This window comes from Microtus ochrogaster, chromosome 10 (assembly GCF_000317375.1).
Source record: "Microtus ochrogaster isolate Prairie Vole_2 chromosome 10, MicOch1.0, whole genome shotgun sequence".
Taxonomy (NCBI): Eukaryota; Metazoa; Chordata; class Mammalia; order Rodentia; family Cricetidae; genus Microtus; species Microtus ochrogaster.
The window spans coordinates 31,189,596-31,210,848 of record NC_022016.1 but is presented as its reverse complement, the minus strand read 5'-3'; the positions used below and the strand labels follow the sequence as shown (position 1 = coordinate 31,210,848).

Genomic DNA, 21,253 nt, shown 5'->3' with positions numbered 1-21,253 from the left:
TATAAGCTTACTGTGAGCTTTAGATCTTAAGGTTTCCTAGAATATCAGTTATTGTATTGCTGAAAAGACTTAGTGCCGCTTTAAAAATAGACATGATGTATTTAAATTAAAAAATGGATCTTTTTGTGCTATAGATTGGAAAATGAAAAATTCTGCTTAATGAATGTTTAGAAAACATTGTTAAGCTTTTAAATCCATCTTTGGTAGTATAATGAGTTATTTTCCTACAGACTTATTTATGAGGACTTTCAGCAATATTAAAATACAGGTCTGTATTTAAATTTTTTGTCTTGTGGCTGTGTGTAGCTTACAGATACTGTAACTTTTAAAATTAAAGTAAAGTCTATGCTTGCATTACTTTAAGCTGTAATGTTAAAAAATTAAAACATTGCTTGAGAAAGTAGATATTTAGGTTATTGTGAAGAGTTGGGAGTTTTATTGTTATATTCTAAAACATTTGAAAAGTTGTTAAATAGAAAAGTGATTAGATTTCTCATAACTATAAAAGTAGAGTAGACAAAAATATCACTGCATAGAGTTTTGGAGTTTATTTCTAGTTGTCAGAGGTATCATTGGATTACCTGGAGTTCTTAAAATGGAAGATGCTTGAATGAGAATTGCATAAGCCACCACCTGGTGGTGCTGTTGTATAGCAAACTCAATCAATGCTTGACTGGCCCTTTTCTTGAAGTTTCTTTTAAATTGTCAGATTTTGTAAAGGCTAGTGCCTACTACATTGTTTGTACTTGGGCAGAGTGTTGAATGTGTTTTCTTACTTTGTTTAATGGTAGGGCAAACTATAAAAACTTTTTTCTATTATCTCTCTATTTTTTTTTGTTACATTAGAAAAAAAGGTTACTTGATTTTGTCTTTAGTTTATTTGATGATTATTTGAAATATGTTTACTGGAATCTAGATGTTCAAATAAATAATATAACCGGATAGTACATATAATTATCAGTGTCACTAAGGTGTTTGCTGTATTTTACTTGAAATCTTATACATTCTTTTTTTAAGTGAAATTGGAGAAATACATATATACATAAAATATGCACATAAGATTTGTGCTGTGATTAGGCTCAAATCTTACCACTAAATCTAGTTGGCAGCTATAGCTCTAGGTTAGCTTTTGAATTCATGAGTTAATGAATACTAGACAACATTAAAGATTGCTTGGCAGTGCTAGAGAGTGTGGCTCAGTAGAAGAGCACTAGCCTAACATATACAGGCCCCTGGCTTTGATCCCCATCACTGAAAAAAATGCTAATACGAACTTCAAGAATTTGAAAGTTGGGCTTTAATAGGAATAAGGCTGGTTTTAATAGGAAAAAAATGTTTGTCACTGGCTAAGCTAAGTGGTAAAAACTTTTAATTTTAAACGTGCTTTCAGCCTTTCAGACTAGTGGTCACCAATAACATAGGCTTAATCATATTTCCAGAATTATAGGAGGAAATGCCAGAATTTATATAGTAAATTAATAGTATAAGCTAATTATGTTTAAGTATTTTCCTTTAATCTTTTTGATTATATATGTACATATGAAATGCCTATGTAATTATAATGGTATAAATATAAGAATATAAAATTTAGCTAGGTGGAGGTGGTGCACGCCTTTGATCCCAGCACTCAGGAGGCAGAGGCAGGCGGATCTCCTTGAGTTTGAGGCCAGCCTGGTCTACAAGAACTAGTTCCAGGACAGGCACCAAAGCTATACAGAGAAATCTTGTCTCAAAACAACAACAACAACAACAACAAAAATAAAACAAAAAGGAATATAAAATATGTGTACTAGAGTAGGTGTTTAAAAAGTTTTCCTTTACAGACAGACTAACAGACTATAAACTGTCAAAGATTTGCAGGGACTAGAAAATGGAGAGATGCTATCAGTTGCCCATAACTTTCCTAATGCTGTGACCCTTTAACACAGTTCTTCATGTTGTGATGACCCTCAACCATAAAATTACTTCTTTTCTTCTTCATAACTGTAACTTTGCTACTATTAAGAATTGTAATGGAAATATCTGATGTACAGGATATCAGGTATGTGACCCCTAAGGGAGTCTCGACCCACAAGTTGAGAAGCAGGTTGTCTAGTAGCTAGACAAAGGGAAGAAAGTGTCAATGAAGCAGTTTTTGTCTCAGATTAAGTTTTAGAGATCTACAGTATAGCATCATGATTATACATCAGCATATAGATTGGACTCTCCAAAATATCTGAGAGAATAGATCCAAATGTATTATGGGTAGTGTTATTATAGCCTAATTTAATTATGTTACAATACATAGGTATAGCAAACACCATGCTGTCTGTCATGTTTCTTTTGTCTGCAAGTCATACCTTAAAACGGGGGAGAAATAATTGATAATGGCTTATTTTTTATTTCTAACATTTTAAAAGTTATCTAAAATATTTTGTTGTCATTTAGCAGAATTAAGCACAAAAGTTGGTGATGTCATTTGAATTCTTAAGATGAGGGGTAGAAAAAAAACAACTGATTCTTGATCTTGTTGCCATTGTTGATCTAATGTCGTCCTACATTGGGAGAAACTAAAATAGGTAGATAGAAAGCAAAGGGTGTGAAGGAGTGGATTTGCAGGTTCAGAGGCATCCCAGAACCAGCTGAGGTGGTGCGTGCTTGTGATCCCAGCGCTGTAGGCTGAGGCCGCAGGAGAGCAAGTCCTGAGCCGCCTGTGCTCCATAGCAGGACCCTGTCTCTAAAAGGGAGTGAAAGGGTGAGTTTTGCTAACAAGAACTTCACAAGTATAGATGAAAACAGTTATGGAAATGTATGGGAAACCAGATACCACCAGAGGCTTTTATTTTTAGACAGGAAGAGAAGGGCCATCAGCTAATGAAGTAGCATTTGTTGCCTGTACATTTTAAATATCTTCTCTCTATGTATTGCCACAGAAATCTCTGGATTAGCAAATGAACTTCTTAGAAGACCTACATGCGTTTGTGGTGTGAGTGTTAAAGAGCCATAGGAGACTGAGAAGAAAGTTGTACAAAGACGTCTGCAGTTGGGAGCACAGGGCGTGTGTACTATTTTATTTTTTTCAAGCCATGTATAGTTCCTTTTCTTCTGAGCTCTTGTTTTTATATTCTCAACTAGCATTAACAAGTAAGTAGTCATACAGATTCTGACTGCAAACTTAACATCTTTGAAGGCTTGCTCAGGTAAAAATAGATTGTGATGTAGGCTCACCTGGCAAGACCTATCTAGTTAAGTCCCTCTTTCTTTTCACCCCAAGGGGAAAAAAAAAAAAAACTGTCCTTGTTTTTCATTTCTTTGAAATTTTTTTATACATCATTGCCAGAAATGGAAACAAACAGTGTTCTTCCTACTTTAAGAAATTGTGGTTGTTATTCTTACTATTTTGGTGAGATTGGATCTCACTATGTAGTCCTGCCCAACTGGAATTCACTGTATAGACCAGACTAGCCTAGAACTCATAGAAATCTAATCTCCTCAGCCTCTCAGATACTAGGATCAAGGGCTTGTGCCATCATACCCAGCCTCCCCTAAATTATTTGTTATTTTTTTTTCTTGGTATGATATAGGCGTTAGTTTTTGAGGCAGGGATCTCAGTTGAATCAGGAGCTCAGTGATTGGTTAGGTTAGTTAGCCAGCATGTGGTGGAGATTGCTTGCCTTTGCCTCCTGTGTGTGACCGAGTGACCTGTGAGTGACCACGAGTGACTGCCATGTCTGACTGGCTTTTGCATGCGTTCTGATGATCCAAACTTTGGTCCTCATACTTATTTGGTAAGCGCCTCGTTCCAGCTCCCCTTTTCACTCTTTAATCAGCTTTTTCTACGGGTAATAGTTGAATGAAATAATGAAAATTACATTTTTATAGTTAATTAGTTTTTGTATCTTTTGAAGTGTAAGAATTTTCTACATTAAAAAATTGTCAAGAATTTTGAACACATATTGCCTTATCCTTTTAATTGGAGATAAAGTTATATATAGTTTATAGCTCAGGCTGGCCTTGAATATGGTTCTCCTACCTCAGCCTCTGAATATTGGGATGATATATAAGCACGACCCACCATGCCTGACTTGTTTCATGAAGAATGAAATTACAGAAGGGTTGATTGAGTATATTGAGAAATATTTACTTCCTTATGTTTTTAAGTTCTGTCCATTTTAATTTTGTGGTATGTTTCCTAGGATTCTTAAGTCAGGTATTTCAGAGGTTGCACAGCCCAAGTTTCCAGCAGGGATTTGGATCCTGTTTGGTATAGTCGGTACTTTAAGCCACTAAACACTTCCCATCTCAGCCTAATGAAGAGGTAGGACCATGGCTGTACACCATTGCATCTGTCTTAGATATTGTTTGTATAGGTGTGTGCATGTGTGGTTAGATGGGGTCAGAGGTCAGCCCTCAGGTTGTTTTTCAGGTGGCACTTTTTTTTTTTTTCTAAGACAAGAGCTCTCATTTAGCATGGAGCTTGCCAGTTTGGTTTGATTGACTGGCCAGAAAGTTCCCAGGGATCCACCTTTCTCTGCCTTCCCAGTGCTGGGATTACAGTTGTATGTGCTACCATAACTAAGGATCTTTTCTTTTTTTTCTTAAAAAAAAAAAAAGCATGGTTGTAGGGATAGAGCTTAGGTGCTCACACTTACATGACACTTTACCAGTGGAGCTGTCTCCCAATTCTGTGACTGTTTCTGCATGTGACTTACATTCCTTAGTTCTCAGACCTTTGGATTATCAAAATAGCACATTAATTGGTAACCCAATACCAAATGGTCTGCCCTGAAAAAATACATAAAAGTGACATCATACAGACCAAGCAGGATGTATTTATGTAGAAGTATATGTGTATATACATATACACAGTGAGTACATACACATATATGCATGCAACCATCAGTGAAAAAGTTATTGAATTGTAGGTGAGCAAAGAGAGCTTTGTGGGAGAGCTTGGAGGGAGGAAAGGGAAAATGATGGAATTATATCACAGTCTCACAAAATAAACAATGTAAGTTTTAAAATGAGTTTTTAGTGTCTTTGATTTGTATATTTAAAAATTCTGGAACTGATTTCTTCATCTAACACGTTGTTGTTTAGTGCTAGGCACTAGGGCTAAAGAGATACATGTCCCTGGCCTGGAAAGAACTTAAAAAAGGAAACAGATGTAAACTGTTTTCCTTCATGGTCACCTGTTCTTGACTTCTGTTGAGACTGATGAGCTTTGCACTGTCAGGATTTGCTCTCTATTTGTACTCAGGTTCTGTTGTCCTTTGATAGTTACCCTCTACCAAACCATTCTCTCCCCTTCTTTTGAGCTGTTGCTGACAACTAAGTCAGTGCTTACTGCTCCTCCTGAGTCCTAACTGCATTTGATCCATTAATGATTTTCCTATTCTCAGTATGGCCCTCCTTCACTCCTGACTTTCTAGAATGAGTGCTTCAGGACTCTGAACTTTTCCATATCCCATAGGTGGTGGTCTTAAGTAGTCCCAAGACTGACAGGAAGAAAGCCTGGCTGGCTTTCAACAAACACTCCAAGCATTCTTGTCTGTGCTATTGGTGTTTGCTGTCTAGTTCATCACATGGGTCTTCCATATGCCAATTCTATCTGGCCTATATAAACTAGTTAGTTTACCCCCTCCCCCTTTCCAGAGCTCATAGACCTAATATACCTTGGCTTTCCCAGGGGTTGATGTCAGACTTGCTGGACTGTAGTTTCAAAGAAATTATCTTCATTTGTTAACTGGCACTGCGCTGCTCAGAGTATAAGTGAAAATCTGTCAGTTGTGACTGGGCTTCAACACTGTGATCCAGATGTCTACATATAAGACTTAAGTTCATTTACGTGAGTAACAAACTTTAGGCAAAATCAAAGAGCTCCAAATCTGTGATGCGCCCCAGTCTACTGTTGTTGATACAGAACTGATTAGCATCTGATTCCTATCACCATTGCCTATTAAATACTGCTAGTTAATTGTTTATAACTTGACAAATATTTAGGGATATACACGTGCTAGTTGGACATTGTTTTTACTCTTAAGTAGCTATCTACTTTGTAGTACTTTTTATTCACATCTGATTATCCTATTTAAACAGAGTGCTTCATTAGACAGTTATTTATGTCTTGGTTCTTTTAAATCTTCAGTACTAGTTCATAGACATTGGACTTAAGTCAATATTTTTGAAAAAGTAAGAAAATAGACGAATATACGTGTGTGCATGTGCCGTTGTGCAGGTCAGAGGGCGGCTTGTAGGTATCTGTTCTTTCCTTCTACCTGTGAGTACTGGGGATTAAACTCAGATCACCGGTCGGCTTTGGTGAAAAGCACCTTTTTGGTTGAATCGTCTCACTGGCCCATAGTCTGTACATTATTCTTTATACAGAAGACGAAAGCAAAGTACTCTAGCTTTGTAACAGTGTTAGTATCGGCTTATTTCACCTGCTGTTCCAATGCCTTCTCAGAAAAGCACATTGTTTCTGAGCTTGTTTTTCCTTTCTGTCCTCACCAAGATGGGCCATCTGTTGTTTGCTTCCTTTAGTCTTTGGCTTTGTTTTCATTACATGTGAAATAAGGCTGTCTGGTCTTCTATGTTGATGGATGATGGTCTCTTTAAAATGTGCTTATAATAGTCACTTTTCTCTAGGTCACATTTCTTTTGATATTTTGTAATTTGGGTGATGTTTATAGAGTTTAATATAGAGCCTTCTTATGCTGCTAAACTGTCTTTCCCATGCCTTCTCTCTGACTATTCTGGGAAAAAACAAAAACAAAACAAAACCCCAAATCCATGGGATACTTTTGCGATTTCCACCTTTGTTAACGTGATAATTTCCCAACCCCCCACAATGGGTTCCCTCTACTTCTTTATGTCTCCTGAGGAAAAGAATGACTGTAAAAAAAACTGACAGGGGCCATTATTTTTACTACTTCTTCAATCAAAATATTCTGAGTTTTAGGGAATGGATTGCATGTTTAATGAAATAATGTGTCAGGTTTTTTAGCATACTTATAATGATTGTTTGCTTTATGAGTTTATTAAAAGAACCTTTATATTTTATTACCTTTCCCTGTGCTTATATATATTTAATTAAGCAAAAGCAATGTTTTAGGCAACATGTCCATATGTGAAATAGACAGCAAAGCTGAGCACAGACTATTCCGACAGATTGTGAAGTATTAAGATGTTGCTAGCAGAGAGAATGTGTGTAAAATCTACCAGTTAGTATTGCTATATGCTCAGGGGCATAGAGCTAACCACATGAGCATGGCTAGCCTTAACAGGTGATTGCCTGTAGTTCTTTAACGAGGTGTGGGACCTTATGAGCCCTTCCCCATTTCATTCTGGGGTGTGAACTGATGTGGTCTTGTGAGGACAATCGTTGTTGATAAGTCATGGGTATAACTTCCCTGTCATACCCAGAAGATAGTGTTTATAGCAGTCCTCCTGCTATATTTCCATCTCCTTCCTTGATGTTTTTGGTGCCTTGAGTGTAGGGCTGTGTTATAGATGTCCCACTTTAGGGATGGGTACCCTGGAGTTATGTATACTCTGTACTTTGACCAGTTGTGGGCTTCCGTAATAGTTTCTAACTGCAGCAAAAATTTCCTGCTGTTCTTTGTTGAGACGAGCTCTCCTGTGTAGACCAGGTTGGTTTTGAACTCAAGGTCTCTCAGCCCTGTCCCCAGAGTTTATGATAGGTGTTTCTCACCACCCCTTGCTTAATTCCTTTATGTGTACAAGTGTGTATTCCTGATGCCTTTGGAGGTCAGAAGATGGCATATGATCCCCTGGAACTGGAGTTAAGGGTGTTTGTGAATCACTGTGTCAGTGCTGGGAACTAAACCCAGGTCCTCTGCAAGAGCAACAAGTATTCTTAACCGCTAAGCCATCTCTTCAGCCCTATTCCCTTAACTTACTTTTGTAATTTTTCTATTTTGCCAATGTATTAGGTTCCCTCTTGTCTCACAAAAAGCTAAAAGTTCTAGTCAGTAAAAAGTAATATCTTTTTGTTTTTTTGGGTGTCAGTATGTAGACCAGGCTGGTCACAAACTCCTTAGTGTTTCAGTTAAAGGCATGTGCTACCATGCCTGGCTTAAAAGCAGTATCTTTTAAATTTACATTTTCTTAATTAGAAATTATATTGAAAAAATTTTCATGTATTTGTTGGTCCTTTGTGGTTTTTAATTTGTGGAAAGCCTGATCTGTTGCTTGCTACCCACACACTCTCTCTCTCTCGTCTTTTTTTTTTTAAACTTTTTATTGATTCTTTGTGGATTTCGTATTATGCATCCAGATCCCACTCATTTCCTCATGCTCTCTCATTTGCCCTCTGCCCTTACAACCTTCCCCCTCAAAACAAAATTTAAAAGAACTGAAAACCAACACACACACATACACACACGCACGCACACTATCCTGTAGTGTGGTTCAGAGAGTCACACAGTATACTCTTTAGTCCATACATCTTTACGGGTAAGTGTTCATTGCGATGAGTCATTGCCCAGGCCTCTGGCTTCTGGTGCAGTATTGATGCTGGGCCCTCACTGGGACTCCTCTTGGGTATCCTATTACTGTCCTGTGTTGGTGGAGGTTGGTCCAGCCCCTTCACATGCTCCAACAATTCACAGATGAGGTGAATGTTGGGTGGGCCTGAGGGGAAGCTCACCACCCGGGTGAGCTCTCCAGTGCTGCCCCGCTAGCTCACCCAGTGCAGCAGGCAGCAAGGAGTGGGGCCAGTTCCCTTGTTCTGTTGTCCTCAAGGCTTCCCATCCGGCTCCCCTGCACTCATCCTGCCAGGGCCAGCTCTACTGCCTTGCTACCCCTTGCCCTTGTTTGTCATTGTTTCTCAGTGATACATATCTGTAACTATATATTTCTATACTTTTCCTTTTTTACAAAATTATTTTGGTAGTGTTTTCTTGAATTCTATCTGTATCTCAGAAGTCTTAACTTTTTTTCTTTTTCATTTTTCCTTTCTTTCTTTTTTTTCTTTTATTTTTTACCTTCCTGTCCCAGGCATCTACTCAGGGCCTTTCATGGACTAGAGCAGCCCTTGCCATTGGGCTGTGTCCCTAACCCTAGGACTTTAATTGAAACAACTTTATTGTTGCTTGTTTGCGGGATTTTCATATTTACATACTTAGTCTTTTTTCTTTGGAAGGAATCATATATACTTGTCTTCTTTTCAAGTGATGTCCATTTTTGTACTATTGTTTAGGTATTTCTCTCCTGTGTGACTAGTTGCCATTTGTAGGAGTTGGACAGCTGTGTAAATGCTCATTCTTGTAGGCTTTGTCTCTTGGCTTTATGTATTAGTGCAGCATCAGAAAGCTTCACAGGCAGACCAGCCTTTCATGTTATAGATAAGAGCTCAATTAACAACTAGAATATAACAAGACCTTACAAGTGCTAAATACGCTAATATAACTTAAAATAGCCTTTTCACTTTTATGAGTTCCACTGTTTTTGTGTTTATTTGCTTTTATTGACCTATCGAAAACACTTACGAAAAGTCAAGTTTATGACATGAAATGTTTTCCTCTTACTTAATTTTATGAAACCTTGCAGTTTTCAAGCAGTGAAATTTGTTGCACATTATTGTAAAATACAAATATTGCATTTTAGTTTTGTCCATTCCATAGTAAAAGTCTTTTTTTTTTTTTAAATATATACCCTTGATGTTTCTTGTGGGTGTGTGTCTTCAGAGCATTCTCAGCGTTGGAGACTGAACCTATAGTCCTCGGCCCACAAGTATATGTTAAACTGAATGGATAGTGGTTATTTTCTTCTCCTTGGCAGTAAAATGTTTAAAGTGTGTAAGGTGTTATATTTAGTGTCAAATATTTAGCCTTTATGCTTTTATCCTGTGCTCATATCTGTCGCTCATCAAATAATGTAAACAAATATTACTCTGTTAAATCAGAGTATTCAGCTGTGTCAATGATTACTTTGAGTAATTGTTGATTAATGTTTCTGTCTAGATACTGAGTCTAGATGAATTGGTTTATTATTTAAAACTCTTTAATGCTCATGTTCAGCATTTGGGATATGAACCAAACAGGTAGGATAGAAAGAGGATAGCAAGGACATGAACGAAAGAGAAATGGTGAGAGCATACTGACCGGAGGACAGTGTAATAGGATGTACATTGGCACAGAATTGGCTACAGCATCAACTATAAGAGAAAAATGCTCAGGAAATCCCTGCATTCTTTATTACTTTTTACTCTCTTCCCCACTCCCCCACTTTCACTTTGTCTCCTAGCACTGTAGCCTAGCCAAGCTCTTAAGGTCCTTTAATCCTTTCCTGTAATCAGTTCACCCCACTCTTTATTTACATTGCTTTTCTCTGAAGAGCTCTATAAGGTCCGTACTAATAGGTGTCACCCATCTTACTGAAGGAGCAGAGTTAATATAAGAAATATATCATAGACTCTGTTTCCTGTGAATAAAGTTAATTACTACAGCTCTGTAACATCAGCAACTTGGGGCTCATTTTTTCTTGTTTTTTTTTTCCCCTGCAATATTTTTGATTAGTCTTTTATAGTTTTAGTTAATAGTTTGAATTTTTATTTTTACTATTTTAATTGCATATTTGATATTTTAATTTAGGTTTATTTGTACTTTATTTTTCTTGTTGTATTTTAATAACCTCTGTTTATATTATGTATATATCAAGTCTTTTTTTTAAAAAAAGATCTTTAATAAAGCTTGAGTAATTAAGTGGATTTAAGTACTAGTGCTTTTATAAGTCCCAAGTATGTCATTTGCCTGCAAACCGAGTTTTGGGATTCTTACCATAATTCACATGAGTATGTCTATTATGAAAAAAGTTTGAACATAAATTTCTGAAAAATAATTCTAAAACGATATTAAAGTAGATATTACATTATCTGCTTAAGCTCTTTCTAGTGACGAGATTTTATTTAAAGGAACAGAAATAATTTACCTTTTAGATTGTTACTCTAAGACTCTTGTAAGTTTATGTGTAAATTTGAAGTTGGCACTTTTTGGAATTCTTGCATGATTTCAGTTGGCACTCACTTTGCCCTGAAAATGAGCATGCACACAATTCTTGTTGTGTTTGCATATATGCCAGAGTGAGAGTACAGAAGCATAGAACCCAACTTTAATGAGTTTGAATGAGGCATTTAAGATAATCACTTCTTTGAAAAGAATGTATAAGCTTTGCCTTTTCTCCTTTGTGAGACAAGAGGAATCCTTATACGTCCCTTCTGATAAACAAAGAGAGCAAATTATTTTGGAAATGTGTTCATATGTTTTCAGGTGATGATTTTAAAAAATGAGTTACTGACTGATTCTACTGAAATGATGAAACTTATTAATAGTAGAGAGGCTAATGGTATTGATAATTTCAATTAATGACTTCTACAAGTAACTTATTAATAGTAGAGAGGCTAATGGTATTGATAACTTCAATTAATGACTTCTACAAGTTACTTTCAGTTTTGTGAAAAACCACACATGTCAAATCATTTTAGTTATGTAATGCTACAGAGTTTTGGTACCTATGGTATACTTACAATGGACAGATGCACCTGTGAATGCCTTCAGCAATACTGTGTTGTAGAGAACTCAAGTTACTTGGATTTGATAATTTTGAATGTGAACAGAGAAGACCAAATTTCTTTAGTGATAGAATAGATGTATTGTTGCTAGAAAAACAAAGGTATAAAGCAGTATATCTCTTTCCATTTAAATGTTTGAAATACACTCAAAGATTTTCTTTGAGCTTGGGACTGAATCTCTGAACATTTTGATCCTGAATCTCTGGTGGTACTGATTTTATAAAGCATTTGACTATGTAAGCTCAGGGGAATGACTCTTTAGTTGTGGTTGGGCCTTAAATAAGCCTATATAAACAGGTTTTAAAAATTATTCAGGTGAAGTGAATGTGTGTGTAACTTTGTACTTCTTAGCCCTAGATGGGCATTTGGAAGCCATTTTCCTGCTGATGGAGTTAAAGAACATATTATGATTTGAGTGTGCAATGTTCCGCAGACTCATGTCTTATGTTTGTTTTTATTTCAAGTTAGAATATTTCTATCAGACGTTTTGTAGAAGAAGAATTATTCATTTTGCTGTGATTTTTTTTTTCTTGCTGTTTGGAAATTCTTGCTTCTTTGGGAGATATTCTTTGGGAGAATGTTCTTTAGAATCTATTAAATTGCAACCGTCTTACACATTCTATGTGTAGCAACAAAAAATGCTAGATTGACTGGTTTTTCTACTTTAATTTTAGAGTTGGCAGTGGTTTTGTAATTAGAGTGCTATAGATTAAGGTTGGTAGAGTATATGTTACAAAACAAATGAGGTAGAATTTTTCTCCTTCCTGTTCATTCTGTTAACAGTTGTTTTCACTTGCCATTCAGTATTTTATAAATAAGTTTTGTTCTTAAACCAAAAGTGTGAGAATTAATTTTTAAAAAAAAACATGCTTGATACTTAAAATATAAATAAATTCAGATAATAAGTGATCACTCAACATTGTAAATGATATCTAAAGTTAGGTAAAATTCAGTGCCAAGGCCAAGACAGTTACTTGAGCATCATAATCTGCATTTAGATTAAATTCTTGACATCAGCGTTTCATAACATTAAAATGCTTGTATACCAGTTTCATTAATTTATTGATTCAGAACCAAGTGCTTGAATAAGTATAGGAGAGGATTTGGGATAAGCGATGTACAGAATATCTAGTTTCCTGATGACATTTTTTTTCTTTTTTCTAGTCTACAAAGCAAAGTGTATCCTCTAGGATAAAATTGTATTTCCCCAATAATGTTCTATTTAAAAGGTTTTCAACATGAGTCCTCATTTTGTAATCTATAAACTTCATTGTGGTATAAGACATTATGACACTTTAATTAGGAAAATCGATCAAGGGAACTGCATATGATGGGCCAAGTTTCCCAGTGGTCCGTGTTTCACCAGATTGGAATGAAAACTACTCTAGGATTTACATGAAATATAATTTGTTTTTCAAGTTGAAGAGTCAAGTAAGAAGTGAGTGCAATAAGAATTACAAATGAACTTGGGCCTTAGGAGTGGGGATAGGTCAGGGCAACCCCTTCATCATAAGTAGAAGAAAATGTTGACCCAGAGCTTTGGGTTACATGGTTCTCCCCCACTCCCTTCTTTTGTTTGTTTCAGGCAAAGGGGAAGATAGTGATGTACTCAGTATAAATGCAGATGCTTATGACAGCGATATAGAAGGCCCATGCAATGAAGAAGCTGCTGCTGCTGCCACTGCTGCCACTGCCACTGCTCCAGAAGCCCCAGAAAATACAGTCCAGAGTGAAGCTGCTCAGATAGATGACCTGGAGAAAGATATTGAAAAAAGTGTGAATGAGATTCTGGGACTGGCAGAGTCCAGCCCAAAGGAACTCAAGGCGGCCACCCTGACTGTTCCTCCACCAGAAGATGTTCAGCCTTCTGCGCAGCAACTGGAACTTCTAGAACTTGAGATGAGGGCAAGAGCGATTAAGGCTCTCATGAAAGCTGGTGATTTAAAAAAGCCAGTCTAGTTTTTCTGACTTGAATTTTGTGTGTGTTTGAATGAAGCCATGTCATATAATTTTATATCTGACATTTATTTGGGGTCTCATGTGATATTTCTCCTGTAAAACTTATTAGGTAAACTCATCGTAGGCTGAAAATTATATATATTTTTTACTTTTATATTATAGACTATAGATGTGTGTTTAAATTCATGGCAGATATAGTTGGAGACCATGGATATTTCCTTTAGTTCTCTCTGTAAATTGATACCTTGAAAGCCAACAGGAAGGAGTTGGAGTATTTTTTTTTCTTTGTTTTTAAATGTTTGGGCAACAAACTCAAAAGCTTTAAGAAAGATTGACCAAGCATGTCTCTTAAGGCTACCTTTATTTTTCAATATAATATTAAATTATTGCTCCTAGATTTGTTAACAATTTAAGAACTTTAGTTTTGTGTATATATACTTTGAAGATATGTGCTGTTTGAGGATGCCTTTTGTGGATGTGAGTTTCCTAGCTAAAACTAATGAACTGTTTTGTTTTAAGACTCAAAGATCTGAAATTGCTTTAAAAGCTTTTTTAATAAAGAAAAAAAAACTCAATTTAAGGCTATTTTTTTAGCAATGTAAAATTAATTTGTTCATGTTGAATTCCAGCAACAAGCCATTCTGACCTCTATGTTTGGTGTTTTGGGGGGTAATTTGTTCACATTTTTTCCTTCAATTAAAAAAAATAGATTTTTATTTACATTCCAAGCTTTCAGGAAAAGGGTAATATAATATGATACAGGGTTTCATTTGATGTCATTGTTTGAAGATCTGATGTATAGTTCATAAATCCCAATAATAAAAGGCTGTTATTCTGGATATGAAGACTTGATACTTTTCCAAAAGCAAAATTGACTTTAAGAACCTTTGATAAGTTGATATTGTAATTAAGCTAATTTTGTATACTTTTTAATAAACAAATTAGCATCTTGCCGCAATTATAGATACCTTTTGCTTCATTACTAGTTACACTTGTTTGATACCAAAATAAATTTTGGTAGGGTACCTTAAAATAAATGACTTTTTTTTCTAAAATAGAGATTTGGAACTCCTTTATATTTGCCAACAAATATTTTGGTATACTTTATTGATAAGCCATGCTCTAGTGATGTAATATAGGAAGTCTCTTCACACAGTTTGCAGTGATTGTCTTTGATCAGCTGACTTAATTATATGTTGATTTGGAGAGGTTTTAGGTGCACAGAAGACGTGTTTATAAACCATTGGTGTGGATTTATTGCTTCTGAAAACGTCTTTAAGTAATCCTTTTATTCTCTCCCTCCAATTTTAATGAAGCACAGAAATCTTTGTCACACTAAGCACTTCTCTTACTCAAAACATAGGCATGGTTTCAGTAATGTGTGCTCTTGTCAGTGCTTTAATATGAACAAGCTTTGGTTATGGTGAAATAAGTTTTTTTATCCTAACATAAATGTTAAAATAATGAAGCAGTACATAATAACTATTACTGCTTACTAATTATAAAACAGCAGTTTGCATTTCTCTGATAAAATAGACAAGAATAGAAGAATCTCTGAATTCTAGTTACTGCTCATAAAACTTGTGTGCCAATTCTATTTGGTGTGTTTATTACTGTAGAAGGTATTTGAAGTAGCATCTGTGTGAGAAAGAATGAACTAGACATGTTAATGATTATTGGATGCCTGACTTTTTATTTAAAAAAAAAAAACGCTTGTTTTCCACATTGAAAACTGAAAACTTTCTGAAAATGATTGGCTGTAAAAAAAGATAGGAACTTTTGTGTTAGAAATGTGTTGTAACGGAATAAAGACCATGTAATTTCTATGGCCACTACATAACCCCCAACTCAGGGACAGTCACTCAGTGTCTCTAAGGAGGTTTTTGAGCGTGAAGTAGACTGTTAAGTGAAGATGTGAGAACTACCTCTTCATAAATGTAACTCTTTTGTAAAATGAGGAAAATTCTTGAGTTAAAGTTATATAATTAAGTTAAAAGGACCCAATTTTTCCATTTAATGTCACACAGTTTTAACATGGCTAGGAAAATGACCCATGTGGTTTTTTGGGAGGGAGCCTGATTATGCCCCTATTCTGGGGACGTGATCTCGTTTGTTGTACAGGCTGGCCCTATCTTACCCTCCTACTGCCTCCAGTGCTGGGCTGATGGTGTGTGCCACCATGTCTGGCTTTGACCCAAGTCTTGAGTGCTGGTGATAGGTTCTCAGCATTAGTGAACAGTTATTTGAAGTAAAGGGTCTTTTTGTAGAATGCTAGCAATTCCTTAAGATTACTAGACTGTTTATTATTGTAAGTCTGTTCTCAGAGCTTGTTTTGAGTTAAGCATTGGATCCCAGGTCATGATCACTTATCTGAAGAGGGGAGTTCTTCATAGTTTGAACACGAATACAAATTACAGTAAAATATACATTTCTATTTCCATTTTCAAGGTGGACAGACATTTGTAAATCTACAATTTGAGCAACTTAAAAGATGTTAACATTTCTCAGTTCTATTTCTTCATAAAAAGTTGGAAAAGAAGCGAGTTATTTTTTCCTTCGACTATGCCTGTTTGTCTTACAAACTAAAGATCAGTGCTTTAAAATTTTATCTTTCACTATTTTTTCCGTTTGTCAATTTATTGCAAGATAGTATAATTAGTTACAAAGTGTATACTATAAGTTGGTCATTTTAGTCAGTCAGCAAGTTGCTGCAAATTGCTCATTCAAAAGCCGTCACCAAACAGCTTCAGACGCAGATCAAGGATCTGAAGTACCTTACTGGAGAATGGATTTAAGTCACTAAATGAATCTGTAATTTCAATAGCTAACAATACAGGAGGAGTTTTGACACACAGAGCGGGTCCCATTTAGTGAGCTGTGTCGGGCTGTCTCAGTTGATGTGCAGTGCAGTTGGCAGTTGCCTCCTTTCCCTGCTGTGTCGAGACGCTCCGTATCACATGCTCCTCCCCGTCCACCATCGTGTCCTGTGCAGGAGTATGGTGTAGTCCAGGGGATTCTTTACCTTCTGTATTATTTAGCCATGTACAGCCATTCCTGGTAAGTGACCTCCATGGCCATGGTGATGTTCTTCTGAGCATTGGAGGTAACCCTGCTTCCGAATCAGTGCTTGCTATGCCTCTTCCATGCCTGTTGTATCTTGAATCCCTTGGTGGGCACTCGCTTTACTTCTAGTTGAATTATTATTTTTTTTTTTGCTTACTAAGTTTATTGATAAATTCTCCAATAGAGGCACTATACTTTTTAATCACATAGACAGTTAATCCTACTACCGATATGGCAGGGAAGGTCTCTGGGTTACTTGCATTTTTTTTTTTTTTTTGATAGAAAAGTTTTAGGATAAAGGAACGGGAAGAATTCCTCAGAGATCAGCCCAGTGTGTACTTTTTCTTCATATTGAAGAAGAGGTGGTAGATAGGCAATACTGTTTATCCCAAGTTGCCCGTGTTCTTCAGACTCTGTAGTGGCATGCCAGGCCCCCCAGAACAGCATGGTTAGTGAAATTGGGACCCATTCCCAGTTTTTCACTTTGTACCTTAACAAGTAGAGTTGGAAAAGAGTTATTTTTTTTCAGTTATATGTTTGTGTGCTTGTGAGTGCAGTGCCTATGGATCCCTGCTGAGCAGTTGTAAGAGCTTTATGTGAATGAGGAGAACCCAGCTTGGATCCTTTTCAAGAGCAGTGTATACTCTAATCGCTCAACGCCTCTCCAGCCCCAAGGAAACCTTTTGAGATGAAAAAGTTGTTTTTTTTTTCCTTTCAAGACAGGGTTTCTCTGTAGCTTTGGAGCCTGTTCTGAACCAGTCTTGTAGACCAGGCTGGCCTTGAACTCACAGAGATTCACTTGCCTCTGCCTCCCAAGTGCTGGGATTAAAGGGGTGCACCACCACCACCCAACAAGATGAAGAGTTTTGAATTAAAAATTTTTTTAATTAAAAATTGATTTATGTGTCTGGGAAGCACACACACATTCAGTGGTGCTTGTGTGGAGACCAGAGGACACCCTTACAGGAGCCATTTATCTCTGTCTACCTTTTGGTTCCAGAATTGCATTAGGTCTTCAGCGTGGTAGCTTTCGATTTTGTCCACCGAGTCCTCTTGTTGGCCAGAGACATGGGTTTGCAATGTAGTCCACGCTTGACCTTACCATTAGCTCAGGCAGGCTAATGCCTTTTGTTGCTTCATCTTCCTCAGTACTGGAACCACAGGCAGTCCTGTGGATTCCAATCACTGGATCCCTTTTTTAAATGAAGTGTCAATTATTTCCAGTAAGCACTCGAGTATATTTCGTATTTAGTACTTGAGGTGCATTATTTACTTGAGATGTAGATCTATGCATGAAGCACCTGTCAAACAAACATAAGGACCTGAGTGTGAGTCCCTGAAACATGTAAATACTGTGTGTGGACATCCCACCTGTCATCCCAATGCTTCTAAGTTGGAGACAGTTGCCCACCAGAACAAGCTGGCTAGGCTACCTAGACTCTGCATTGGTGAGTTCTGAGTTCAGACTGGGAGACCCGGCCTCAGTAAGTCAGAGAAGGATGGATGGAAGATTTCCACGGTTAGCCTCCAGCCTCGCACGTGTGAACACATATGCAGACCACACACGTGGTTGAAAAGGTAGATGCCTTGTGATTTAATGGATGAGAATAAAGAGCAAGAGTTCGGATTCTATACTGAGCTGCTGTGTAATCTTGTCCAAATAGCTGCAGAGTGAGGGAAACCCATGGTTAGCCATGTAAACAGCTCCTTGCAGCTATAATAGTCTGTGATTCTAATATAGTAAGACCATATGATTTATGAAACGGAGCTCTTAAGTGTTTCTTAGCCCTTCCGTTCCCTTTCTTCTGCAGTTCCAAACAGAACAGCTGTGATCCTTTGTTCTTTGAGACTCCTCTGTATGAACTGCAGTCTAGCTGTGACTTTTTTCCTTTACCCAGTTAACTTCTTGGTGGTCAGAATCTCTTGGTGTGTATACTGCTCAGAATTATTCACTTTTGCCCATAAACTTAGGTTATTTTCAACATATTATTTATCATAAGTAATTTCAAGTTGAGGTTTTTATTTAATTGGATTTTTTTTTCTCATATGTTCTGGTCATGGTTTTCCTTCCCACAACTCCTCCCAGATTCCCATCCAGCAAACTCCACACCCCTTTCTTCTCTCTCTTTAGAAAACAGGCAAGCAAAAACAACAAAACCACATAAATAGAATATAGAGAAAAACCACATACATACACATACAAAACAAAATTCATAAACACAAAATTGGAAACGACAATATACATTGTTTTTCCTCCCAGAGCTTACAGTGAAAAAGAGCAGTTTCATTTTGTTTTGTCCTTTTTTTTTTTTTTAAACAGGGTTTCTCTGTAGCTTTGGTGCCTATCCCGGAACTAGCTCTTGTAGACCAGGCTGGCCTCTAACTCCCAGAGATCCGCCTGTCTCCGCCTCCCGAGTGCTGGGATTAAAGGCGTGCGCCACCACCACCTGGCTTGTTTTGTCCTTTTTATACCTAGCTATCACTACTCAGAGAAAACCACGTTCAAGTCTTTTACTGTTCCATAGTATTTGTATCACCCTGCCACCGTGATTCTTATAGTATTCTGTGATATCTCTGCTTTAGGTTTTATCTGCTGGTCTACTATGGACTAGGAAGATTCAATTTTAGTTCTTATACTGCTTTTCTAGACACCATCTTCCTTCACCCCTCTCATACAGAACACCTCACTTTTTCTGTTAAAGTTAGCATTTGGTATTTATAATAGTTTGGCTATGTAATTACTCTATAGCTGGATGATGTGACATGTATGTGCTATTTCCTTCTTTGGTTCATTTTTGCAATTATTTTGGAATTAATATGATTGCCTTATTGCTTCATTTTCTCAGGGTTCTGTATTTATACCCCAATATTAGTTCCAATTAGACTCAGAGATACAGTGGATTTCCTTCCTTCCTTCCTTCCTTCCTTCCTTCCTTCCTTCCTTCCTTCCTTCCTTCCTTCCTTCCTCCCTCCCTCCCTCCCTCCCTTCCCCCTTCTTTGCATTTCTACTGACTCTGGATTGATTGGTTCTACCTGCTATTGGATCTCCATTTTCTGAACAACCTGTCCTCCTTAGCTTTTGGTCCTCATTTTGATGACATGCCTACTCTGGTAGCTTCCTTTGAAAGACTGCATGAACACTACAATGTTTTGGTTCATTGGTGTGACTCAGTATGATTCAGTTCTACACAACCTTCTCAAAACTTTATATGAGAAAGAAATGTGGGCGTGACGACATCAGAAGCACCGTACCCGTGCCTGTCGTCTTACTCAAGCTCTTGAGAGTCCATTTGTCAGCTGATTTTTGATCCTTAATGCATGTTGTCTCTTTCCCTTTGGAAGCTTTTCGAGTCTGATCTTTAGCCTCTGTTCTGCAATTGCCTGATGAAGTGTCAGGGGGAGGATTTTCATACATTCACTTCTGGGAAGCTTTTTAAGTATTCCTGGGTAAGTGTTTCCTGTCTGCTTTGGTTTTTACCTGTTTTTCTGCATTATCTGATTTTAAATTCTTTTAATTGCTTTTAATTTTCATCTTTTTCCTTCCTCTTTCTAGTTTCCTTTGCCAGTATTTTCTGTGATAAAGGAAAAAAATTCTAGTTTTAACTTTCAAAAGATTTTGCTGCTCTTATCTTGTAAATGTTCCCCTTTTAAGGCTGACAGGTGGTGGCCCATGCCTTTAATTCCAGTTCTTGGAAAGTAGAGGCAGGTGGATCTCTGTGAGTTTGAGGCCAGCTTGGTCTACAGAGCGAGTTCCACGATAGTCAAGGCTATAAAGAGAAACCCTGTCTCAAAAAAACCCAATATATACATATTGTATATATACATATATATATACACACATGTATATATATTCCCCTTTTAACCTGACATGAGATATTAGTTTCTGTAAGGTAGTGGCTCCAGAATGGAACTTGCATTTCAGTTGGCTGGGCTGGCCAGACTGACCTTCATCCTAGTAGAGCAGCCTGTGGTCCTTCCAGCAGTGTGCCAAGACAGTCGTGTGAGGTGCACATATGGAGTCACTGCCAATACCCTTGTTTATTCTGCACGTTTAGTGGTTTAACTGTCATATGTTGGGAATGCCTTTTCTGGTTCCATGTTATTGGTATTCCGTAGGCCTCTTGTACCTAGACAGACATTTTTCCATTTTCTTCTATGATTTTACTGATAAATTCTCTACATCTTTCTTATGGTTTATTATTTTCTGTGCACTTACTTTGAAGGTTAGAACTTTTCATGGTGTCCCAAACCTCTATTGTGTCTCATTAGTATTTTAAAAACTGTTTACAGCTGGGCGGTGGTTGCGCATGCCTTTAATCCCAGCACTCAGGAGGTAGAGGCAGGCGGATCTTTGTGAATTTGAGATCAACCTGGTATAGAGTGAGTTCCAGGATAGCCAGAGCTACACAGAGAAACCCTGTCTTGAAAAAGCAAAACAAAACAATTTTTTTCCTTAGGTTTATTTTATTTATGATTGCTTTGCCTACATCTAAGCGCACCACATAATGCCTGGTGCCCAAGGAGGTAAGGAGTGGGCATCAGGTTCCATGGAGTTGAAATTAAGGATGGTTATGAGCAACGATGGGGGTGCTGGGAATTGAACTGGGGTCCTCTAGAGGAGCAATGAGTGCTTTTAATTGCTGAGCCAATTCCCCAGCT

General features: G+C 37.2%; 1 protein-coding gene across 1 annotated transcript in view; it reads left to right on the top strand.

The window, feature by feature from the left end:
* Caap1 (caspase activity and apoptosis inhibitor 1) overlaps positions 1-14,586 on the top strand; it is a 56,591-nt gene extending 42,005 nt beyond the window's left edge. Inside the window, exon 6 of the mRNA XM_005352737.2 lies at positions 13,158-14,586. Within this exon, the coding sequence (XP_005352794.1) occupies positions 13,158-13,531 (374 nt within the window). The 3' untranslated portion in view covers positions 13,532-14,586. The remainder of the gene's footprint in view (positions 1-13,157) is intronic.
* Positions 14,587-21,253: the final 6,667 nt, after the last annotated feature.